The sequence below is a fragment of the Bidens hawaiensis genome, unplaced genomic scaffold (assembly GCF_021521415.1).
Source record: "Bidens hawaiensis isolate Kalapana, Puna unplaced genomic scaffold, B.hawaiensis_p1.1 tig00041067_1, whole genome shotgun sequence".
NCBI lineage: Eukaryota > Viridiplantae > Streptophyta > Magnoliopsida > Asterales > Asteraceae > Bidens > Bidens hawaiensis.
This window is the reverse complement of record NW_027497251.1, coordinates 17,835-42,526: the sequence shown is the minus strand read 5'-3', so window position 1 is coordinate 42,526 and position 24,692 is coordinate 17,835. Positions and strand designations below refer to the sequence as shown.

Sequence of the window (24,692 nt, the reverse complement as noted above, 5' to 3'; positions counted from 1 at the left end):
AGGCTAAGTTCGCCTGATGACAACTTCGCCTAAAGCTAAGTTCGCCTAAGGTTTAACTTCGCCTAAAGCTAAGTTCGCCTAAGGTTTAACTTCGCCTAAAGCTAAGGTCGCCTAAGGTTAACTTCGCCTAAAGTCAAGTTCGATTAGAAAATAAATTGAAAATCTAATGAAAAATGTGTTAAGACAGTTAATGGAAATAAAATTTTTCCAAGCTGACCTGGCAGCTCGACCCCAGCCAGGGGCTCTGCCCCTTGGACCCTGCTAGGGGCTGCCGCCCCTAGACCCCGCTGCCAGGGGCGCTGCCCCCGGACCCCCGTTTGTTGTGGGTAATAGTTAAGTCTGGAAAGATTATATGAGTAGTGATAGTTGTTTGATACGTGTACTTGTTATACAGTCAGCCGTGCACAGCTGAAGAAAGGGATTACGATTAACGGTGAACGTAACCGTGTTCAGGTGAGTTTCTAGCCCCATTCCTTGTTATGTTTTCGGGGCTGTGTGCATACTCGATGTGTTGTTAATACATTTATCCTAAGTGATAAGTGTATGTCATATGTGATATGTGTGATAGATATGAATGATTGTTGTCGGTACGCGAACGATCTTCAAATATTGCGCGTTCTGTCAGGTTAAAAATAAAGGTACGAATATTATATATCGAAGATGTATGAATATTTCAAATGAATACTTGTCGGGGCGTGAACGATCTTCGGATATTGCACGTAACGACAAGGGGTATGGTTGTTAAATGAATGAGGTAAAGAATGCCTAGAGTGTTCTTATGTTATAATGTAAGTATGTGTATATAGGTACACGAATGACATGTGAGTTCTACGTTCGACATAGTAAGTTAGGATGGCAAATCCCTCTAGCTTTTGTCGGACATAGACTCGGCTGGTGATGGCGTAGTTAAGGACTGCGAGCCTTATACGTGAAGTAGATGATATATGTAAACGTAGATAAGGACTGCGAACCTTATACGTAATGTAGATAGGCGTCAGCATAGGAAAGGACTGTGAACCTTATACGTGCTGTATTTGTAGCATAGGGGAGGACTGCGAACCTCGTACGTGCTATGAATTAGGTTGCAACATAGGGAAGGACTGCGAACCTTGTACGTGTTGTGGATGTATTTCAGCATAGGAAAGGACTGTGAACCTTATACGTGCTGTATTTGTAGCATAGGGGAGGACTGCGAACCTCGTACGTGCTATGAATTAGGTTGCAACATAGGGAAGGACTGCGAACCTTGTACGTGTTGTGGATGTATTTCAGCATAGGAAAGGACTGTGAACCTTATACGTGCTGTATTTGTAGCATAGGGGAGGACTGCGAACCTCGCACGTGCTATGAATTAGGTTGCAACATAGGGAAGGACTGCGAACCTTGTACGTGTTGTGGATGTATTTCAGCATAGGAAAGGACTGTGAACCTTATACGTGCTGATTTTGTAGCATAGGGGAGGACTGCGAACCTCGTACGTGCTATGAATTAGGTTGCAACATAGGGAAGGACTGTGAACCTTGTACGTGTTGTGGATGTACTATGGTATAGGGAAGGACCGCGATCCTTGTACGTACCATAAATGGTGAACATAGGTAAGGACTGCGAACCTTGTACGTGTTCACGACCTTGAGTACAGGTATAGACGGTGAACTATGAACGTACTCTCGGTAGACTGAGGTTAGTGATTGTAGATATGTATGTATGTATGGTAGCAAGTATGTATGTAGAACAGAAGGGTAACTAGTGAAGTATGGATATGTATCTACAGATATGTATGTATGTGTATGTATTGTATGGCGTTCGATTAACTAGAACTCACTCAGCGTAGCTGACTTTTAGTATGCACGCAGGTGAGCTGATTATAGAGTTAGCATGAAGATGACACACGGCATGGATTGAACGGCTGGCATCTGAAGAAAGAAGTAAAGATGTTTTAAATATAAAGTTTTGTGTTATGGTATCAAAGAAAAGATTTAGTGTTTTGTAACAAATGATTGATGTTTTATATTCCGCGAAAAGTTTTAATAAACTCTGATTTGAAGAACTGTGTTTATGAGTAAATCCGACGCTAAAGTAGGGTCACCGGGTTCGGGGCCTTACAAAAATCGTATATGAATTACAAAAATTGTAGCATATGAAAACACATAAATATCAAAACGTGTTTTTTTATAATATTAACTGTAACATTTATTCTAGAGTCAATAAAACGTTAAAATTGATCATCTCATTAAAATCAAAACGATTACAATAAAGTGACAGGCAAACGGGCAACAAGCTGCGCCGCAGCCCCCTTCTAAATAGCAAAACCAATCCTACTAAAAACGAAGCATTGGGCCGTAGGAGCCGAACAAGTACCATTTACAACACGTTGAACCCTGCTCAGAAAATCCACAGCCTCCGGGGCCAGAAACCCAAATGTATCAAAAGCAAAAGGTAGAAACACATGTTGATTCTTCAAACAGGCTTTCTCGTGTTTGACAACTTTACCTGATTTGGCCTTCAACGCAGCCTGACCCACACCAAACCCCCAGTCCCTGAGCCCGACCAGAGGAGACACTCCTGTAAGGTCCACACAAGTGTGTTTCCCCCCTGCCCACCCAAAGACAAGAATGTCAGCCGATCGTAATGTGGACCTCCCTTCGAGCGGATCCGTGAGAAAGTTAACAGGGGCCTCCATTTTAGCAGAAATCTCTGCCCGTTTAAGAACATCGCACAGAACATCCCTAACCAAATCATGTCTGTATTTAAAACCAGGTAATTCTTTGCAATACAATGCATGGTCTCCAAAGGGATCCAAACAAACCTTACGGCAAACTGGGCAAGACTCATCAGTCGGAAACATAGGGATCATTAGCCGGTACTTAAGGATAGCCCAGTACTCCAACCCCGACATATGTTGGCCTAATCCTTCAATGGGGATGGCCGTTAGAAAATCCTGAGCCAAGGAGCCCGAAGACATTCAAACACCGCTTTTTGGCGAGGAGATAGATCAAACTTCGCTTCTAAACTATGGACGATTCCACTAAATAAGGCACTCGCCAAAGCATGTTGGGCTTTGGGGGGGGGGGGGGGCGGTGTCCTTATTAGAGAACCCGCTAAGATCAAAATCGGGTCCATCACACACCCATAGTCAGTGTCCAACCCATCAATACCACATCCCCGAAGAATGTGATCTTGCAAACTCCATGATTGTGCTCTCGAAGCCACAAAAGCATATGTAGATACATCCTTGGCCGAACATAAACCCGACCCCCCAAAACGGGTCGGAAGTGATGCCAACCTCCATTGAAGATCCCCGAAAAACGGCCCTCGACAAACCACGATGTCCTCAATCGCCCATCGAAGGCCATTATCAATAATAGAAGCAACTTCCCCCACATACATAGGTTGACACGTTCTTAGGCCAAACAACAGCTTTGCGACCCCCATACATGAGCGAAGCAAAAGAAGTTCGCATTGAGGGTCCCGAAGCCTTGGGAGGCAACTCATCAATTCCACAGCACTAGATGCCCTTTTCACCGCCAATCGTGGCGGTTGAACATATATCTATCTTAAGTTCTTAATTTAAACACGACCCATATATTTAGATTGTGCCTTTGAAAACAAGGCCGTTTCGTGCTTTCCAAAAACACCAAAGGGAAACCAACCGGATGGCATGATGGATATGACCCAAATGTCGAAATGCGGATAGAGGATTAAATGATTGAAAGATCTCATCTATTGTGGAGAAGGAGGTTAAAGAAAGTTTGCACCAAAGAAGGATCAGAGTTCGATTCAAACCGTAGAACAATGCCACAATTAATGAGAAATGATCGACAGACTCGTTACATAAACCACAATTAGGACAAAGGGAAGGGTAGTGTCACACATCTTTTAGCTGATGAATTCCTTATAGCAATTTACCTTGTATAGCTCGCCAAGCGAAAAAAAATAACGTTGATGGGATTAAGATCATTCAAAACAAAGTAAACACATTTGGTGGGAGAGTAAGGTCACATATAGCATCATCAACCGTTCGTCTCAAGGTGTTAGAAGAAAAGGATATAGAAGATCAAACATAAGAACCAAAGATTCTTGAGAGCCTTTCCAAATTTTTTTTATCGGTCGAAGTAGCATTCTTCGTGAGTCCTAACACCCGCAATATCATATCAAAATGGGAAGGGAATGAGTAGACCTTGGGGCTTGGTTTTGATGAATAGCCAAGATGGTTTTAGAACCATATTTTGTTATGATCATGACTAGCTTTTCACCGCCACTTGGATAAAAGCACTAGGTTTGAAGCTCTAAGTGGCGCAATATCTAGATGCAACTAGCCCAACGTAACGAATACTTTTTGATGAGTTGACACCTGACCATAGGAGCCTTCTTCCCATCTTTTAATTAACTAAAGCTTTATAAAGTTGGAAAAACAAAGAGGAATACTCAAAATACCGATTTGATGAGAGTAACATGTCCTCCGAATGATCAAGTCTTATCTTTCCTAAGAGAGTATTGTTTCAAAACAAATCAATGACATGTTTTCAATGCTTAATATGGTTCATATTGTAACAACTAGAAGCCCAAGGTATAAGAACGATAATATCCCAAGGTGCTATCCAAATCAACACCTTTTATCCAATGAATTCCTTGCAACAGTTTTGCCTTACATAGCTCGTGAAGCAAAAAAAACAAATTCTTGATGGAAATAAAATTATTCAAAGCGCTTATTAAATTAACCAAATCTTCTGGGATAGTAATGTTACAAGTGACATCATCGTCTCATGATGAGAGAAGAAAATGACGAAGAAGATAAAATATGCAAACCAGAGATGAGTTTTTGAAATACATGTCCCCCAATATAAGCAGGTTGGGGGGGCTAGTATTTAAAAAGCTCACCGTCCAACTAGTACTTCATAGCTTTCATCAATTAAATGGTTTCTCGTGAGTTATTTATTTGTCATGAATGCTTTTTTTTTTCTTTAAACATTTTAATGCATACATTTATTTGTTACTTATTTTTCTCATCATACTCATCTAGCTCATTCGTTCAACTTCCCTAGCTGTGAGTTAAAAAGAAAGAATTGATGTGATAGTTGTTTTTCATAAATTGCCATTACAAACAGCAACTTGGCAAAAATTGTCATTACTAACGGTAACTTGTCATAAATTTCCATTGCTAACGGCAACTTGTCAAAAATTTTCATTGCTAATGACAACTTTGTAGAAATTTTCATTACTAATGACAACTTGACAAAAAAATTGCATAAGTCATCGTTACAAACGGCGATTTGTATATTCCTAATAATTTGAATCGTGCATTCCCTTACATACCCTAGCTAGCCCTATAGTGTCCCTTCAAATTACTGTTAGTAACGAATATTGCATTATTTTTGAAAACTTTGAATCTTTAGCATTTTTTGTGAAAAGGGTTTCTCAACTAGCATTAGTTCTGCAAAATAAACTCTAAAAGATGAGACCGTCAACAGATATTTCGTTACTTTGAATTGTCATTTATAAGTGGTCAATAGTTTTAATTAATTTTCCTTTGTAATTGCTTTTGAGCGAATAAACTAAATATATAAAAAGCTTACCATACATGACCCACTCTATCGATAGTTTAGTTATGATAAAGGTGGTTTGAACAAGTCACTACTTGATTTACATATGGGATAATTTAACAAGTTGGAATAAAATTACTAAAAGAAATATATGTATATATTATTCTCACTTTTAATTTAGGCAATGTATATACTTTTACACGTATACCACATGTGTAGTGGTTTTTTTGTTTTAATAAAGTTATATGCCGCCGTCAACCCATGATATAATGTCGTTAGTCAATCATCATGTGATGTGGCACCTCGTATATAAGAAATCATTATACAATTTGTTAGTTACACAATGTCGGTTTTAGTTACTTTTTTAATGGCAGATCAATTCTTTAATTTTAAGTTTTGTTGTGTTTAAGTATTTACCTAATAAAAAGGAACCCAAGAGTAGATGGAACATATTTTCATTCATTCCAATTTTGATAAGATGACCAAGAGTTTTATCTTAAATCTTTATTAGTAATTCTATTAATGGTAATAGTATGTTGATCCTAGTTGACTACTCTAATTAAATAACATGTGAAATAATGATTTTGTTTTAATAGTATAGGTAAATGATATATAACAAATTAAGTCAAGGTCATATAAACCCAAACTGTGTTGTTATATAATTTAGATTAGCCATTGCATTTGTACTCAAACACGAACTTGATTCTACGTATTAGGTCTCGTGCCTGTCACTTTTTGTGATAACTATAGAAGACTTGATATGCAACTACCTCATGGGAGATTGTATGATCATATTAGACAGCTAATATCAGTGTATATAATGGCCGAATCAAAGACAAGGCGAAGAAAACACTTGTGGTATTGTTGCTAGCAAAGACACCAATAGCGACACTAGGAGCGTAGCCCAGAACAATTGTGAAACTTACTCACACTTAATTGATTATTATCTAGTATGCGACACTAGAAGTGTCACACATACTAATTGTGACACCTAAGAGTGTCGCTACTAGTCTTCAATGACAATACGGGTCATCTATAAATAGCTTACTCATTTGCGCGGTTTAGATTAACAGTTTATGATATTTTGTTAGGAAATTGTTAGAATCACTCTCTTTGTACTAGATTTGGATTAGCAGGAGTTCACTGTAAAATCGCTGGCTATTATCAATTGGAAATGATGTTTGTTAGTTGAGATTGTTCGGCTTCACTCATTTTTATCTTATTTCTTTATTTTAGATCTTAAATATCATGTCAATTGATATTTCATAGATCTGAGTTTGTTGGTATCAAGCTTGCGCTTGATTCAGAAATAAACGTACCTACAAATTGCTTGATAAAAATTTGACTCATATTCAGTCTAGTAAAAAGTACGTAACGGTTGTAACTTTTGTGTTTCATCTTGTCTATGCAAGCTAATATCGTGTTCGTGTAGATTTTCTTCAATTTCCTTTTCATAAATTACAAGATTGAAATTTTATGTTAGGATCTGTAGAGTCATGTATCTATGTTTATTTAACTAGCCTCCCTTTATTTAACAAATATTAATACAATTTTTTTATTTTAAGGAATTTTTAAGTTCATAAAGTTCTGGTTGTCTTAGAATCTTGATCAATTAACATGAAAGCCACCATAGGAAAAGAAAACGGTTTGGATAAGTTAGATGTCATCAGTTTCCCTTCTTTTTCATCAAATTTTTAGTTAGTTTTCTGGTGGTGCACTTTCTTTTTTGTCAGTATTAATTAATTATATCCAAACACGAATGCATTTAATATATTAACGGCCAAACTTTACATTCAGAAACTGGTTAACACAACATAATCTAGCAAGAGTGAAACAACAAAACTCTTTAAATTTAAGGAGTGCAATGGTCTAACAAACAAGGAAGTCGTCGTTCAAAAAAAGAGAAAGAAAAAGAAAACTATAATAGCTTGAAGATATAACTCATTTATACATAACTAGTTTTTATCCCACGTATTAATGGGGATGTTTTACATTTTTCGTTTATAATATTGTGAATATATATTTTTTTGGATTTTAGTTTTATTTGCTGTGAGGAAGTTAATAATATACTTTAACCTATTTTGATCGATTTATGTTAAGTTATGTTCATCTTTGGATGAAACGTTGAATGAATCATCTACTTAACTTATATATATATATATGTGTGTGTGTGTGTGTGCGTGTGTATGTGTGTTTATTTTTATTTATTATAATTTGGATATTATATTGTGAAACGTTTCATTTAAGTTAAACTTACAAGAAGCAAGAATCACTAACGTAGCTAAATTCATACTGAGAAATTTATTTAGGGTTTTATGATGAATGGTTTTACAAATAAATGAAATGCTATAACCCGTTTAAAGGTTATCCGGGTTTGATGTGACCCATAACCCGCTTATTTTTTTTACTATAAAAGTGCTGCCTGATTATAAATAAAATCCTTTTTATAAAAAAATCAAATATTAATTTTTAATATATGCAAATCCTGTTTTATAGGATTTTGCATATCAAATCTTTGATGAGATAAAATTTTCGTATAATGGGATGTCATAACCCGTTTAAGGCTATCTGGGTTTAGTGAGACCCATACATGTGAATTCGAGTAAAATGCATGAGAGACCTCAATTTTACAAATGAAACAGTTTGATGGCTTGAGAGGGATGGGGAGCGACCATAGACAAATTATTAATTATAATGATTATATTTGATATTTTGAAGCAACTAGTTTTATGAACTCGCGTGTTGCGGCGGAGTCAAACATTGAAAAAGTAAAGTCAAAATGTTCTAGCCAACTTGCACATAATAAAAAGAGCTTTTAGAACCCATGTGTTTTGACGAGATCGTTAAACTGAACAGTTGCAACATGCCAATACTAGCCATAAAGAGAAAGAAAATTAGAGGTTGTTGTACAAATAAATTAATCTTGTGTACAATCACTTAAAGCTAGGGAAAGAAAATAAAGCATATTAAAGTCAAAGGGAAGGAAACAAAAACCTATTAAAGTGTAGGGAAAGATATTAAAAATTAGAAGATGCATAAATGTTTAAACCTACTATACAGCCATGTAAAGCACTAAAACAAATAGATAGTGAATGTGAGTGCAAAGATTTTGAAAATTAATATATCTAATAATTTATATTTATCTTATTTTATAAATAAATTTTATTTAACCTATATATATTTATGAATAAATATATTTGTATATATAGTCAAAACAACATAACCTTTTTTTTATTTTTGTTAAACATAACCCTAAATAATCAACTAGTATTGGCATGTGAACACCACTAATTAAGGATCACCAAATTTAGGTAATTAGGTCACCTCTTAACATTTTATATCCCTTCAATTACTTAAAAGGAAAATTTAAAAAGTTTCTTTAGTTTTGTTCATGTCCAACGATCTATTAGCTAATCACATGTATATATTAGCCAAATAAGTTAAACTATTATATTTATAAAAGTAATAAAAGTATTTATTTATTGTATTAATAATAGTTATATATTGTACATAATATATACTTATTAGTTATTACCCAAAACTATTAAAATATATAACTTCGCAATAATAACAGTTTCATTTAATTAACCAATATTTCGAGAAATGGTGTGGTCCGTGTGGATGACTTTCAAAAATACTATTGTTTTATAAACTTATATTAACATGTGGACAACTTATATTACTTTAATAGTATAGTTAGATTAAATTAATATAGAAGCGTTCTCATTTGTTTGAAGGTAGTTGAAAAAGTAACACATTAAGTACTTATTATAAAGGGCAAATTTATAAAATTTGAGTTAATTATCAATTTAATTATGACATAACAAAATTGTCCTTTAATTTTGCTTGAATTTTTAGCGGTTATCAATTAATTTTTCTTGTTAAATTTAGTCGGGTAGTATTTTAATTTTACAGATTATTTATTAAATAAAAGTAAAAAAGAATAAATGTATTTAATTATGGCATTTATAAATGTAAAGACAACCACTGAAAATTCAAGCAAACATAAAGAATAAGTTTTGTTATTCTGTCTTTAATTATAAAATTATAGTTAATTATATAAATAATTCATGTGGTTAAGCTCATGTCACACCTTTTAGATCTATGCTTCAAAAGTTGCAAATTTATGATTTGTGTTTTCAGTTTTATAACATATTTGGGTATAAAACTAAATCCTGTTAAGAATTTGTTAAGTTAGTTTAAAATGACTCAAATGGACTATTTTTTTAGTTTTCTATAAAAGACTATCATAAGAAACATTAATATATATTACTCAAAATATAATAGTTTATTTTTTTAAAATACATAAGCTATCCACCCTAACGCAAATTTAGAGCTCAAAAGTATCACATGTCTCAAACCACAATTTTTTTAACATTAAAATTCCACCTTTTACCTTACAACTTATACCAGTGAGGTTTTGAACTCACAACCTAATATTTATGAGGAAGAACATCATACCACTAGTTCATGGGCGCGTGAAACCACATGGATCTTGGATAATTAACTCCAAATATTAGTGATGCTTTACGAATTTAATTTTATAAATTATATTCTTGTTAAGTTAAAGGACCTTGCAAAAATTATATAACTTGCAAAGGGTACACAAATCCACGTAGGAGGCTTTGTCGTGTATAAACAAATTATCCTTAACATGTTCAACCGACCATTGTCGGATGTTACCCTCATGTTATCCCACGTTGGACAAATGTGGGGCGGCTGAATTTTATAATAATAAAAAAGTTAATAAGAAGATGTGATAAGTAGAATATGCAAACTTATAGCTTTCACCTTGGATCAAAAAGTGTAGCTAGAGTTGATATAATAATAAACCCTTATAATATATTACCTCTATGTAACATGAGAAAGGTTGTCCTAGAGAGCATTATAGAGAGGTTTTTTGTGTGGCAAAGATGTTGGCTAGTTCATATGGTCAAGCAAAGCGACTGCATGATTCCAACAAGAACAAAAATGCAAGTGTAGCAAATAGGGTTGTTAACGAGGTTTTTTTCTCATCTAACGAAGATTGTAAATCTTGCGATTAAGTCAATCTCTTGACAAGAAAGGTGCCAACTTCATGCTTTTAAGCGAGGCCACCGCAACCAGTCATAGTGCAATGTTAATCTTAATGTTACAAAGCAATATAATATATAAACAATATAGTTTAGTGCCTAATTAGTGATTCCATGAACAAAAATTCAGGTTTTTGTTTCTTATTAACAACCGTAACCATGTGGTGATTATGGTGGCTATGACTTATCATAAAGGAGCTCACATTGCTCCCATGTGTATTTAAACTTTTTACCAAAAAAATAATCATTAATGATATTATAGTTTCAATTAAAATTTTAAAATCAAGCATTGTTTTTGTACCAAATTTGTTGGTATGAACTAATTGAAGCAGCATTAGCTAAAGCTGGTAACTGCCAATGACGGACGGTTATGAGAGTTAAACCTGCTAACTGTCATATCGTTCATGAAGGGTTGCGATGGTTTATTACACCGACTAAACCCTTATATAAAGGAAGCATTGGCCTACTTTTAGATATCGAGTTCATTTCGTATTCTGGTGTGATTTTTCACATAAACTTTCATACTTATTTTTGAAAACTTATCATATCCGATGATTTTCAAGTACCACAAAAAACAGTTTTAATCTGAATTTGATTTTGCAATCCGAAAGTTATCCATGAAAACTCAAACAAAAACACAAAATCTAGATACTTATTTCAACAATTTACAGTGTCCTTTCTTTTACCTTCAACCACTAGTGAATACAAGAATTTTATTGTCTAGAGGTGGACAAAATACGCGGTCGTGTTAAAACTTAAAGCGAGTCAGGTCAAAATGGATCTTTTTAAAAAACAGGTGGGATAAAAAACAACAAGTTATGATAAGATAAACCTTCAATATTAGCTATAAATTGGATTATTAGTTGAGAAACACTATTATTATGATCATAGTTAATGTATATTAAAAGTGTTATTTAGCTTAAAAATTCAAGATAGAGTTTTGGTGAGTATTCAACATGTAAGGGATAAACTCATAAAAGTGAAAATTAAAAGTTTTTCCTTTTTGTCTGATTTTCATACATAGGGCCCATTTGAAGATAAAAACTCATAAAAGTCTCTTTCATCCCAAAGTCAAACTAAACACAGAAAAACATAAGAATCTGTTGGGTTACTTGAGTGTTCTTTCAAACCTTAAGCATCACTGCCTTCAACTTACCACCTTAATGTTACCTCACAAGTCACATCTCCCAAGTCCCAGCCTCCTCTCTTGCTCTTGATCAAATTAATGATCAAAATTTGGTGCTGATTCTCAAATCTGATTGAAAGGAGTTACAATTGTTATCAAAAGGGACTAGATTAAGGTCAAATTATATAGTTATTTTGCCCGAGAAAACTATATGATCACCAATTTAACCTCTAACCTGCTATAATAATCACTAAAATAGTTTGTCCTTGCTATGTCTAGCTCTTGATCAAATGATCAAATTTCTTGTAAATTGCTTATTGTTACAAAAGTATCTTATGAGTAAAGTAAAAAATATAAATTTTATTCATTAGAAAGTAATGTTTACATAGAAGGCAAACAAACAACGAGCTGTGTTGCTAAACCTTTTTTGGATAGCAAAATTAAATCAATTAAAAAAAGCATTTATAGATCGTGGGGTCATTACAATACTATTCATGACCCGTTGAACGCGATTAAACAGCTCTACAACCTTAGGTGTTAGGAAACCAAAAGTATAAAATGTGAAGGGTATAAACACATGTTGATTGTCAAGACATGATTTCTCGTATTTGGTTACCTTGCATAAAGAAGGTTTTAGTGCAATCAGACTCACCGAGAAAACACTAATACAGAAGATCACAACCGGGAAAACCTCTATCAGATCTGCACATAAGTGCTTCCCTCCTATCCTTCCAAATGCCAAAATGTCAGCTATTTTAAGAGTTAACTTTCGATCCAACGGGTCTGTCAAGAAATTTACAGGTGTTTCTATTCATACTTCATATTTAAATAATATAAAAGAAAACCTTTTTTCCATTAAACAAAAGACCTTTTTTGCAAAGGAATCCCACATATTTAAATGATGTCAAATAGAAATTTATCTTATCCACCTGTGTTTTACTCAGATCTTGTGTATGATGACTCAAAAATTTCCATAGATTCTAATTAACTAACATGGGTGATGGCTCCATCCATCTCTCTCTCTCTCTCTCTCTCTCTCTCTATATATATATATATATATATATATATATATATATATAAAACATATTATTATATATATTTTATCTCTGCCAACTTACTATAAATACTATGCATATTCATGCAGTCTCTACAATCACAATCTCCAAAACAAAAAAAGCAAATATTAACAATTAGCTCAAAAACCCTAATGGCAAATGCTATGAGATCAAAAGGGCTACTAATAATATCCATAATCTTCTTCCTCTTGTGCATCACCTCCAATGCCAATGAGGCTATGCCTGATGACAATTCAAGCCAACTTTTGTTGCGCAAGCTAGGGCTCAAAGTGTCTGATCTTGAATACTATAAGAGAAGGTCTCTCGGTGCCAACCCAGATAGGGTTGCACCAGGAGGCCCAGATGGCCAGCATCATTTTGCGGCATCTCCGTTCGCTCACTAGCAGCATCATGATCGAATCGTGGTTTGATCTTTGTTTGAGGTTGATGATTTCAAGTAATAATGATTAATTTCTTGCAAGGTTTATACTTTGTATATGTTACTGTTTTATTTTGTTTGGTTTTGATTTGCAAATGATTGCCTCTATTTTAAAGAGAGCGAGTTTAGTTTGATGTCACCAAACTGTTACAAGTTCTAAGGCTATCCTTTAGAAAATGGATGCTGTATTTGTTCGATTATGTCGTTAGCATATTATTATATGTTATCTCAATGAAACAATTACACGAAAATCGTCATATATGGTAAGTATACTTATGTTCGGCATATTATTCTATGCTATCTCAATGAAACAATTACACGAAAATCGTCATATGGTAAGTATAAGTTGCTTATGTTCGAGAAATTACACCGTTAGTCCCAACTTATACATAAGCGTAACATGTTCGATCCTCAAGTATTTCGATCCTCAAGTATGGAAAAATACACCAATGATCCCAACTTATACATGAACATAACGTGTATGTGAACAAATTGATTGAGGGTTAAGTATTTTGTTAATGTTTCTAAATGACCCATATCCTTTAGTTTAAAAACAGAATAACTTCAAATTCAAATCTTCTATAGTGCCTACCTGTTTTTTTAATGATAAATTCTCAAAATAGCCAATTTTGACCAAGTCTTTCCAAATATAGCCATGGTTTCGAAAAAATTTCCAAAATAGCCCTATTATTCTGTCGGATCCGATGTAAACAAGAATTGATCCGACGAATTAATGTAGTCTATCATAACTCGCCACATGTTAAGTTTTTTCGGTGGAACTGACGTGTTGGCAAGTCTCCGACGGATGCGTGAAGGAGCCAACGGATTAATTTTCCATTGAATTTCTCCGAATTGAACTCAAGGGTTTGTCACTTTCTTGTGCGGAATTCTCAAAAACAAATGTGATTCATGGAAAACAAAAACTATGGTTGTTTTCTTCTCAAAAAACTAAGCATATACACTATGGAATTGCTTGATTATGTGGAGAAAATAAGAAAGATGGAGATGGAGGTTGGTTATGAAGGTTTAGGGTTTGAGATGTATAAGATGAACTATCACGTCGAAAGTATTACGTCGAAAGACGAAACAAGTTTCGTTGGACGACAGGCTATTTTTGTCTTTTGTCGGAAGACCAAACATCATGACACGTGCGCGAGATTTTAGAGGCGTCATCTAATTTGTTGGGTTCAATCCTGTTTACCTTGGATCCGACGGAAAAAAATGACCATTTTGGATTTTTTTTTTTTTCAAAACCATAGCTAAAGTTGAAAAATGATGATAAAAATGGCCATTTTGAAAATTTTTTCTTTTCCAATTGGTTTTTTGCATTTTTGGGTGTTATTTTTAGAGTAAACTGCAGTTTTCGTCCATGTGGTTTGTCCGAATCTGTGATTTTAGTCCAACAGTTTTAAATTTGTGATTTTTGTCCATGTGGTTCATTTCACTTGCAATTAAACCCGACCCCACTAACCCAGTTAAGTCTAGGCATTAAACCCATCAGCGTGCCCTTTACGTGAGGGGCAGTTTTGTCCTTTTTCTCCCTAAATAATCCCCAACCCTAGTTCACAAGCCAGTTCGCATGAGGGGCTGAGGTTTATTTGGAGAAACGAGGGCAAAATTGGCACGCCGATGGGTTTAACGACCAAACTTAGCGGGGTTAATGGGGTCGAATTTAATTGTAAGTGAAATGAAACCACAAGGACGAAAATCACAGATTTAAAACTATTAGACTAAAACTATATATTTTGACAAACTATAAGGACGAAAACCACATTTTACTCTTATTTTTATGACACTTTGGCTCCATTTTTTGTAATTGGTTTTCATATTTAGTGCTACGTTAGTTTGCTTATTGGTACCTATAAAAGAACTAATGCATGTCAAGTATTTTCTTACTTGTGCCCGTTTAAAGATTATTATTAAAAATAATCATAGGTAGAGATTGACTTATTAAGTGTTAAGCTCAATTGCACAAACGCAATACAATGATCCAGTGATGTTGCAACTTGCAAAATCCAAACTGCCTACGCCCAACTTTAGCCCATTTTGTTTAAATCACGTGGATCCAAAGATCCGAATTCCGAATAATAGATCCAACTGGATCACTTGATATCCAAATTTTCCTTCGAAGATTTAGGGTTTTGTTGGATTATATTTATTTTATTAATGCTTAAGTGGTTTCTAGAAGAGAAAGAGATGGGAATGTTTTAGTTTCCAGGTAATCCATCATTTGAAAAAAACGACGGATGCTAATATCGTTGTAGGCTATGTGAGTGTGTGACTAGTGAGTTGGATAGTTCCTCTATGTTCCACTATTTCAAATGGAGGAACCACGCATACATGATCTATCATTTCAAATGGCGAGACCCTCAACGGGAAAAGTGTGTTCGGTGAAATGTGACTTGTACAATCGATCTAATCGTTACTTTAGTAGGACCTCCGTTTGAAATGGCGTAACATGTGTGAATTGTCCAACTCAGCAGATAATCCCTGACATAGTCTACAACAATGGTAGGATCCGTCATTTCAATTGATAGATCACCTAAAAACCCAAAAACAAAAATGCATCTCCCTCCTTATAACCATCATTTCATTTTCTCCTAGCTCAATGCTTCTTCAATGTCTCCTTTCATTTTATACTCCTTCAATGATCAGTGTGTTGATTTGATAACTGAGGCAAGCTACTAGTATGGAACTCTTTAAAAGCTTTGAGTTAGCTCAAACCTAACTTGATGCTTATTTAATAAACGAGCTTGAGTCTTATACTCAGGGATGAACCGAGAGCAGAAGGGTGATAAAGAATTATAAGAGCGTTCTCATCATATTCTCATTGTATGAGTGAGTTTTGTAAATTATATGGTGTGATTATGAATAGTTGTGAGTAGAGGAGAGATAAAATATTATATGAGAAAGTTAAATTTAGGGTTACACTGTTCATATCGTATAATATTTTAATATTTTTTAAAAGTGGTTGTAAGTGAAATAAAGAGAAAAAGATAATGATAAAGGTATAAAAAGTATTATTTAATTGAACAAGAGATATAAAATATAGTATTTTTTAGTGTAGTTATATGATATATACATATATATATATAGGGTAACGATCCTAAGAGAACCATTGGCAAATTGAGAACTTTGAGAACCATTTTGGACCACTAAAAAAAACCTCTAAAAAAATTATAAAACAAAAATTTTTAAAAAGTAAAAAAAAACAAAATTCTTATATTTCATTCCAGTTTCATTAAAAAAAACCAATTTTTTTTTCTTTTTAATTCGTATTATACTTATACACATATGTATACTTTTATTTAATCTCTAGTTACGTAATGTACACATATGTACATTATTATTTACCTTAAGTTATACATATGTGTATAGGAAAAAACATGTGTGTACATATTATACATATATGTATAATAATAAAACCGATTTTTTTCTTTTTAATTCGTATTATACCTATACACGTATGTATACTTTCATTTAATCTGTAGTTATGTAATGTACACATACGTACATTATTAATTACCTTAAATTATACATATGTGTATAGGAAAAAAACATATGTGTACATATATGTACATATTATACATATATGTATATGTATAATTTAGCTAAACTGAGAATTTTTTTTAAAGTTTTTTTTTTTTAGAAACCGGGATACATATATGTATAATTTAGCTAAACTGAGAATTTTTTTTAAAGTTTTTTTTTTTTTTTAGAAACCGGGATGATAAATAAGAACTTTGGTTTTACTTTTTTTGTTTTTGTGTTTTTTTTTTTTTGTTTTATGATTTTTTTTTATTTTTGGGTTTTTTTGTAGTTCAAAATGATTCTTATAGTTCTCAGTTCCCAAAAAATTCTCACATGATTCTGATTCTGATTCTATATATATATACATGAATATATGGTAGGGAATTGAATGAGAATGCTCTAATTGTAAAAAGTTTAAGTTTTGGACTTTTATTGAAATAAGCCCAACTAAAAAACTATTAACAAAATGATAAGCCCACGCAACTTTTAAACTTGCTACGTTTGAATCGTCGGTCATTGCTCCCACGTTTCCACGTTTTTCGGTTTTAATGAATATGAAAATGAAAATATATTACCAACAAAAATATAAATTGATCATGATGAGAATGATCTTTCATCGAACAGATGATATTTGATCCGATAACTAATGTTATCTTTTTTACACCCACTATATCTGGTCCAAGTAACTTCAACGGCTCACCCAATTATTTCAATTCTCTACTTAAAATTGTTTCAAAGCCTATAATTGTTATTAACTAGTGTTAACCCGGCGTGTTGCACCGGGCTGGCTGGTAAAACACATGTGGTGATAAAACACAAGCGTTGTCGGTCCAGAGTGTTGAGGCGTTAATTTGACGCAAATTCGATTGGTTTTGGTTACACGTGTTGTGATACCAGAACTAAAACAAAAAATAAAACCAGAAAGTATATGAAAATGGAGGTGGGCCGATGGGTTGCCGTTGTTGGTAAAACTCAGGCGTTGACTATACCCGAGCGTTGTCGAACCCTAACGTTGAGGCATTGTGTTTACGCAAATTCGGTCGATTTCCATCACGTCGTTATTGTACCAGAACTAAAACAAAAAAAAACAAAAAACAAATACAATTGGCATTTAGTTGGTTTCGTTATATTCGGCACAGTACTAGAACTAAAACAAAACACGGTGAGTCTACATGAATTCGGTCAGCTTCCATCACGTTCATTACGATACCAAAACTTTAAAAAATTGATATTCGATCGGTCGGTTTTCATTAAAATACCGGAAGTAAAACGGAAAAAAAATGCGTTGACTAATATGGTGCCACCCAATGGCCCAATGAGGGGCTTGGCAGCACCAAAGTCCTAAATTATATTATATAATAATAATGAACCTGTCTCGAGTCAGTTAAAGCCTACAAAACCACTCACTATCCTTAGCCATTCGAAACTACAGGTGCACACACCAGTTTAAATCCCAAAACCGGTTCGAATTTGGTAAACAAAAGTAAAAGAACCGGTTTATGATCTGTTTCTGGTCGGGTTGAAACATGTTTCTTGACCAGATTACGATCGGTTTCGGTTTGGGTTTTGACCGGTTTTTGGCCGGTTTCAGTTCGGTTAACCGATTTTGATGGAGGAAATTACAATCTGATTCCAAAACAACAGCTTTAATCGGTTACACACTGGTTTCTACGTAATTGGTTTCAAGTACGTTCGGTTTCGATTCAGTTTTCGAGTCGATTTAATTAACCAATTCTTTTGCCCACCTCTATTCGAAACTAATTATTCCTCTAGCTGGTAAAGCCAGGAATCACAATCCAAAACAGCCTGTGAACAACAAACAAAGTTGCTCTCCATTTATATTCCACATCTTACTCCTAATTACCAAAACTGACTCCCAATAAATACTTAAAGGACCATTTTGCAAAACACGAAAATAAAAAGATATTGCGTATCTTAGCGGTTATAAACCAAATCACATGTAAACATATCAAAAGTATATCAGACATGTGTTGTGGAGATGGCGATTGCAGACCCTTGGGGTTCTTACTTGGTCTACCTTTTGCTTTCCTTTGTCTTATACTGTCCGTTATCGGTGTTGTTGTCTGGATTGTCGGGTACGTCGTTAATTCTCTTTTAGTTACTCTTTTTCTTTTAATTGGCTCGATCCAACACGTCGAACGTTAAGTTTAAGTTTGACGTGTTAAGTTTAAGTTTGACGTGTTGGATCGGATCCCAGTACTTAAGTTAAACAATTGGGAACTATGAAAGTAACAAAATGGATTATACATTTATATGTTAGTTATAAAATATTTGGGCTTATATTTAATTAAAAGTAAGTTGCTCGAGACTTGAGATTGGCTTCGTGAAAAAGCTCGATCGAAGCCGAGCTTAAATGAGCCCGATCTCAAGCTTAAAATTAGACTTAATTAATAATCTAGCCTGAGCCTGATCCCGAGCTTTACTTATAGAGTGTGCTAGCTCGCCAGCCTAAACAAGCCTATAATTTATATAATTATTATCATAATATAAATTTTATATATATATATATATATATATATATATATAATATGTTATAAGGTTAGGGTTAAATAAGAAGTTTGATTTTTCTAAGAAGACTAGGAAGGATAGTATTTTAGTCTAACACCTTAATATCAAAACCTACCAAATTTAATCTCAAAAACCCAATTACATCTTCACTCATCTTCTACAACCACCACCACTCCACCGCCCACCGCCACCACAACCGTCACCCACCGCCACCACCTCGCCGTAAAAGTCCCAAAAAACACAATGGAAAACACTATGAAAAATACAATGTAAAAAACACAATTGAAAAAAACACTATGAAAAAAAAACACAATGATAAAAACACAATAAAAAACACAATTGTATGACACAATGTAAAAAACACAATGAAAAATACTATTGTATAACACAATTTTGTAAAACACAATTTGTAAAAAACCCACTAATTTTTTGACTTAAAAATTTAAACGCCTGCTATCATTTAACACAGTGTACCCGTGAAATTTGAAAAAGAAAAAAGAAAACGCCGAAATTTAAGAACAAATATAGCGACAATTATAATTAGTATTCTCGTATCGTTATTTTCATCCCTTCTTATTTTCGGTTTCATTTGGTTATAACTTTCTTTTTATAGTAACTTTTAAGAGTTAATGGTCATTTTCGTCCCTGTGGTTTGCTACTTTCGCCACTTCAGTCCAAAATTTTTAATTTTGTCAATTTAGTCCTCATAGTTTTAAATTTTAGCCAATTACGTCCCATCCGTCTAACGGCATCCAGCTATGCCTTTAGTTTAAGGGTATTTTTGTCTTTCTCCTTTTAATTTTGAGTTAATGGTCATTTTAGTCCCTGTGGTTTGATATCTTTGCCAATTCAGTCCAAAGTTTGAAAATTTGTCAATTTAATGTTCAGTTTAATTCAGTTTTTTTTATTTTTTATGTTTTTTGTTTATAACCCTAAAGAGCATAATTCAAGCCCAAAACCATCGAGCAACCTCAAATACTGGTATGCATTTACTCTGTTGACAACAGTAATCATACCTCCCCCCCTTATATTTAGTTTCTAGACATTTCCTAAAATCTTCTCCATGGTGGAATTCAATGGTAAAGCGGTCAAGGTAATTCCCTGAAATCGAATTATACACAAAAAACTAAAAATTGTTTTGTTGATTAATGTATAATAGTTGATTACGACCCAGATTTTCGTTATGATATGTTAATCTCTAAACCCTAAATATTATGCATTCATCAAAGAAACGATTTTTAGTTTTTTCCGTACAATTCGGTTTCACGGAATTGCTTTGACCACTTTACCATTGAATTCCACCATGGGGGAGAGTTTAGAACCGTCTATAAACTAAATACGAGAGGAGGGGGTATGATTACTGCTGTCGACAGAGTAAATGCAGACTTGTTTTGGGCTTGGATAATGCTCTCTAGGGTTATAGAAAAAAACTGACTTAAATTGACAAAATTTCAAACTTTGGACTGAATTGGCAAAAGTATCAAACCACAGGGACGAAAATGACCAATAACTCAAAATAAAAAGGAGAAAGACAAAAATACCCTTAAACTAACGGCATAGCTGGATGTCGTTAGACGGATAGGATGTAATTGGCTAATATTTAAAACTATGAGGACTAAATTGACAAAAATACAAATTTTGGACTGAAGTGGCGAAAGTAGCAAACCACAGGGACGAAAATGGCCATTATCTCTAACTTTTAATTTCATTTCAAGATTATGTTGTTTTTTTTTCAATTAAATTAGTATTTAAATAAACAATAATTAGCAAATCATCATGCACCTTCAAGATTCTTCCATAGAAATTTACACAAAGATCACTTTCTTTTAACTTAAAAAAGGCTTGGTATATCGATACTAGATTGTTTATTTTGGCACTAGGTAAACTTATATGGCTCGTGTAAAGGTTATACGAGTCGTATAGGTCTAAAATTATGTCAGTTTGTGTCAGCGAGTGTCAGGTTCTTCGTTGTCTCGTATAATCCCTATATGAGTTGTATATGCTCCTTGGCTCGTATAGGCATTTTTTTTTACTTAAAAAAACATACAAAATATAGGAAACAATAGCTGACATGGTTATTGGATAAAAACACATAATATAAATATACATATTTTGTTACATACAAATTAAACAGCACACACTTTGAAACACTCTTGTTGTTCGTGTGTTGTTTAATTAGTATGAAGCAAAATATGCACTTTTAAATGACGTGTTTTTATTTTATAACCATGGCAGCTGTTATTTCCTATGTTTTGTATTTTTAAGTTAAAAAAACCACCTATACAAGTCATACAAGAGTTATACGAGCCAGGGTTGGTGTTTGAATATAAAAAGTTATTTTAATTCATTAAAGTAAAACCCAAAAGAAAACGGTTACTTCATTTCATTTCATTTCACCCCACACGATCTACCTTCTCTCACTTAACCCAACGGTCATATCATTAATCATTAACCATACAAAACCAAACCAAAAAACACACGTTTCAGTTCCACACTTCCACTTCCACAGCAACACCAACAGCAACAACAACCGGCTTCACTAAACCTCTGGTGCGTGGCCAAGAACAACGCGGAGGACTCGGCTCTTCAATCCGCCATAGACTGGGCGTGTGGGACCGGTGAGGCCGACTGCACGCCGATCCAGCAAGGTGGGCCATGCTACGATGGGAGTGATATTAGGAAAACGGCGTCGTATGCGTTTAATGATTATTGTACCAAGAATGGGATGACGGAGGATACTTGTAACTTTGCTAATACTGCTGCGCTTACGTCACTTGATCCCAGTAATGGTTTTTTTTTTCTTTTTTTACTTAGTTTTTTGTTTGAGATGTTAACAATGTTGTAATAGTAGCTGTGCGCCGGGCAGTGTTGTAAAAATCGCTAGTCGTGCGTGGGGTGGGTAGCGATTAATTGGGATTAATCCAGATTAATCGGGATTAATCGGATAGGACTTTTGTGTATAACTTTAGCTTTTATATATACATGCACACATTTTTATATGTAATTTTTAGTTTTATACAAAGACAAACACATTTTGGCCGGAAATTGGATGGAAACTCGCCGGAATTATTTTTGATGAAATCTCGTCGGAAGATGCCGATTTTGGCCAGAATCTCATCAGAAAAAGCCAATTAAGTCCGATTAATCCTAATTTTGACCGCATTTAACCATTGACCGATTAATTGGCCGATTAGCCCAAAATTAACCAGTGAAGTGGGGACTAGCGATTAATCGGCACTTAGTTGAGATTTTTGCAACATTGGCACTAGGGACCGGCAATTAATCGGATTAATCGGATTGGAATTTATATGTAACTTTTCAAATATAAATATATATTCCAAATTTTATGTATAAAATTCTCAGTTTTGACCAATTTTGGACAAATGGGGATTAATCGGCTACAAGTCGATGGGGTGGCAACTAGTGATTATTCGGGGATTATTCAGCGCCAGGCCAATATTGTTACAACACTGGATGTTAATTGTGTTGAGGTTGAGTTTAATTGAAGTGTGTTTGTGTTTTTAGGTCATGGTGGTTGCAAGTTTCCATCAAGGTAAGTGTTTTTTGTTGGTATTTTTGTTACTATTTTTGGGCATTAGGTGGTAAATTGGATTGATATATTTTTTAGAAATGTGATTTGAACCTTGAATAACAATTAGGTGTAATTTAGGGGGTGTTTGGGATTGCTTATTTTCACCAACTTATAACTTATTAAATTTTTTAAAAGTAATAAGGTGTTTGGAACTTTGGATTACTTTTGATGTGAGAGAGAAGAATAGTTAATAACTTACACTTTTGTAACTTATTAACTTATTGAAAAGTTATAAAAGGGTAAATTAAGGAATCCCAAACACCCCTTTAGATTTTATAGAATGGTTAACTTATTATTATTTTGAAGTACTATTTTTAGAGAAGTATTTTAAAATATGAAACATTGGGTGTTTTTAAGGTTTCGGGTTTACATATTAGAGGGGTGGGCTTTTCGGATTTTGAAGTTTTAAATCTAGACCCGAAACATAACTCAAATCTCTCACAGGTTTTTCAGATTTGTGTTTTTTCGGGATAGGTTAATCAGGTTTCGAGTATTTAAGTAAATAACAAACAAACTTTTACTTATAGTTATAATATCATAATCAATTGAATAGAATGTACCATAACCAACTAAACCATACTCAATTTAACAGTTAAGTCAATCAGAATATACCATAATCAAACTCAAACTTGATTGAATATGCTAATCGATCAAATTATACCATAATAGAACTTGTTATTGAATCAGCCTTAACTAGGGGGTGTAAACAAGCCTAAGCTCAACTAGGCTCTAGTTCGGTTCGTTTACGAGTGCTCAAGCTCGGGCTCGGTTCGTTTATTAGTTAGGAATTAATTTACATACATTTTTTTTTATTTTTATATTTGAAGAAAAACCTTAAACGAGCTTGTTGAGTTCCTGGCTCGAGCTCTTAATGAAGTCCAAAAGAGGCCAAACTTAAAAATACACAAGGCATGTTATGGCTGTCGAGCCTAAACGAGCTTTCCATACAAAGATCGAGCTAGGGCTAGATAACTAAACGAGCTTTATTTGAGGCTCGGGCTCGGCTCAAGCTTGAAAAAACCCGGCTTGTTTTGAACTTTTTACTTTTATCGATCTGAGCTCGAGTTGCTTGTGAACAGCTGAGCTCGTTTGCACCCCTAGCCTCAGCATCTTAATTGATTAAACAAAATATACCATAATCGAACTCGATTGAACCTACTAATAATATTATTTATTTATAACAAAAAATTTATTTGGATTTTTCGAGTTGACTTGAAACCCATAAATCAAACCCAAGAACCAATCCGAATGACTTTGGTTCGGGTTCAGATTAGCCTTTTCTTGGGTTCAGATTTTTCTATTCGGGTTTGGATTTTCTCGGGTTGGGTTTCGGTTAAAAGTGGCAACTCTATTGGGTATATCTATGGTCCTTGAATACATAATCAATTTTTTAAGTTGGAAAACTCAAGATTGTGATTTTTTTTATTATTTTAATAAAATTAGCATTATTGAACATAAATTTTAATCAAAAAACTCTATTGGGTATATATATCTATGGTCATTGAATACATAATCAATTTTAAGTAGGAAAATTCAGGATTCTGATTATTTTGTATTATTTTTATTAAAATAAGCGTTTAATGAACATAAATTTTAATCTACTAGTTATAGTTGATATCAATAAATTCATATTTTGCCTTATTTGCTAAATTTGCCATTGATTTTATTATAAAGTTATTAAAAGTTAAGGTACATACATTGAAATTGTGTTGAATATTGCAGTATGGCTGGGAAGACAAGGTACATCAGCAACAGGAGGAGGAACTTCAACTGCGGATCTTACGAGTGAAGGAGTTACTGTTGTTGCA

General features: G+C 33.9%; 1 protein-coding gene across 1 annotated transcript; it reads left to right on the top strand.

The window, feature by feature from the left end:
* Window positions 1-12,945: 12,945 nt before the first annotated feature.
* Window positions 12,946-24,673, top strand: LOC143592558 (uncharacterized). The gene is made up of 4 exons (XM_077072453.1): window positions 12,946-13,184; window positions 21,780-22,075; window positions 22,818-22,845; window positions 24,607-24,673. The coding sequence occupies exons 1-4, from the start codon at window positions 12,946-12,948 to the stop codon at window positions 24,671-24,673; spliced, it is 630 nt and encodes a 209-aa protein (XP_076928568.1).
* Window positions 24,674-24,692: the final 19 nt, after the last annotated feature.

Coding starts and splice junctions, on each gene's coding strand:
- LOC143592558 (XM_077072453.1), top strand. CDS start 12,946: ATGGCAAATGCTATGAGATCAAAAGGGCTACTAATAATATCCATAATC. Junction 22,076..22,817: donor GCTTACGTCACTTGATCCCA/GTAATGGTTTTT, acceptor TTGTGTTTTTAG/GTCATGGTGGTTGCAAGTTT. Junction 22,846..24,606: donor GGTTGCAAGTTTCCATCAAG/GTAAGTGTTTTT, acceptor TGAATATTGCAG/TATGGCTGGGAAGACAAGGT.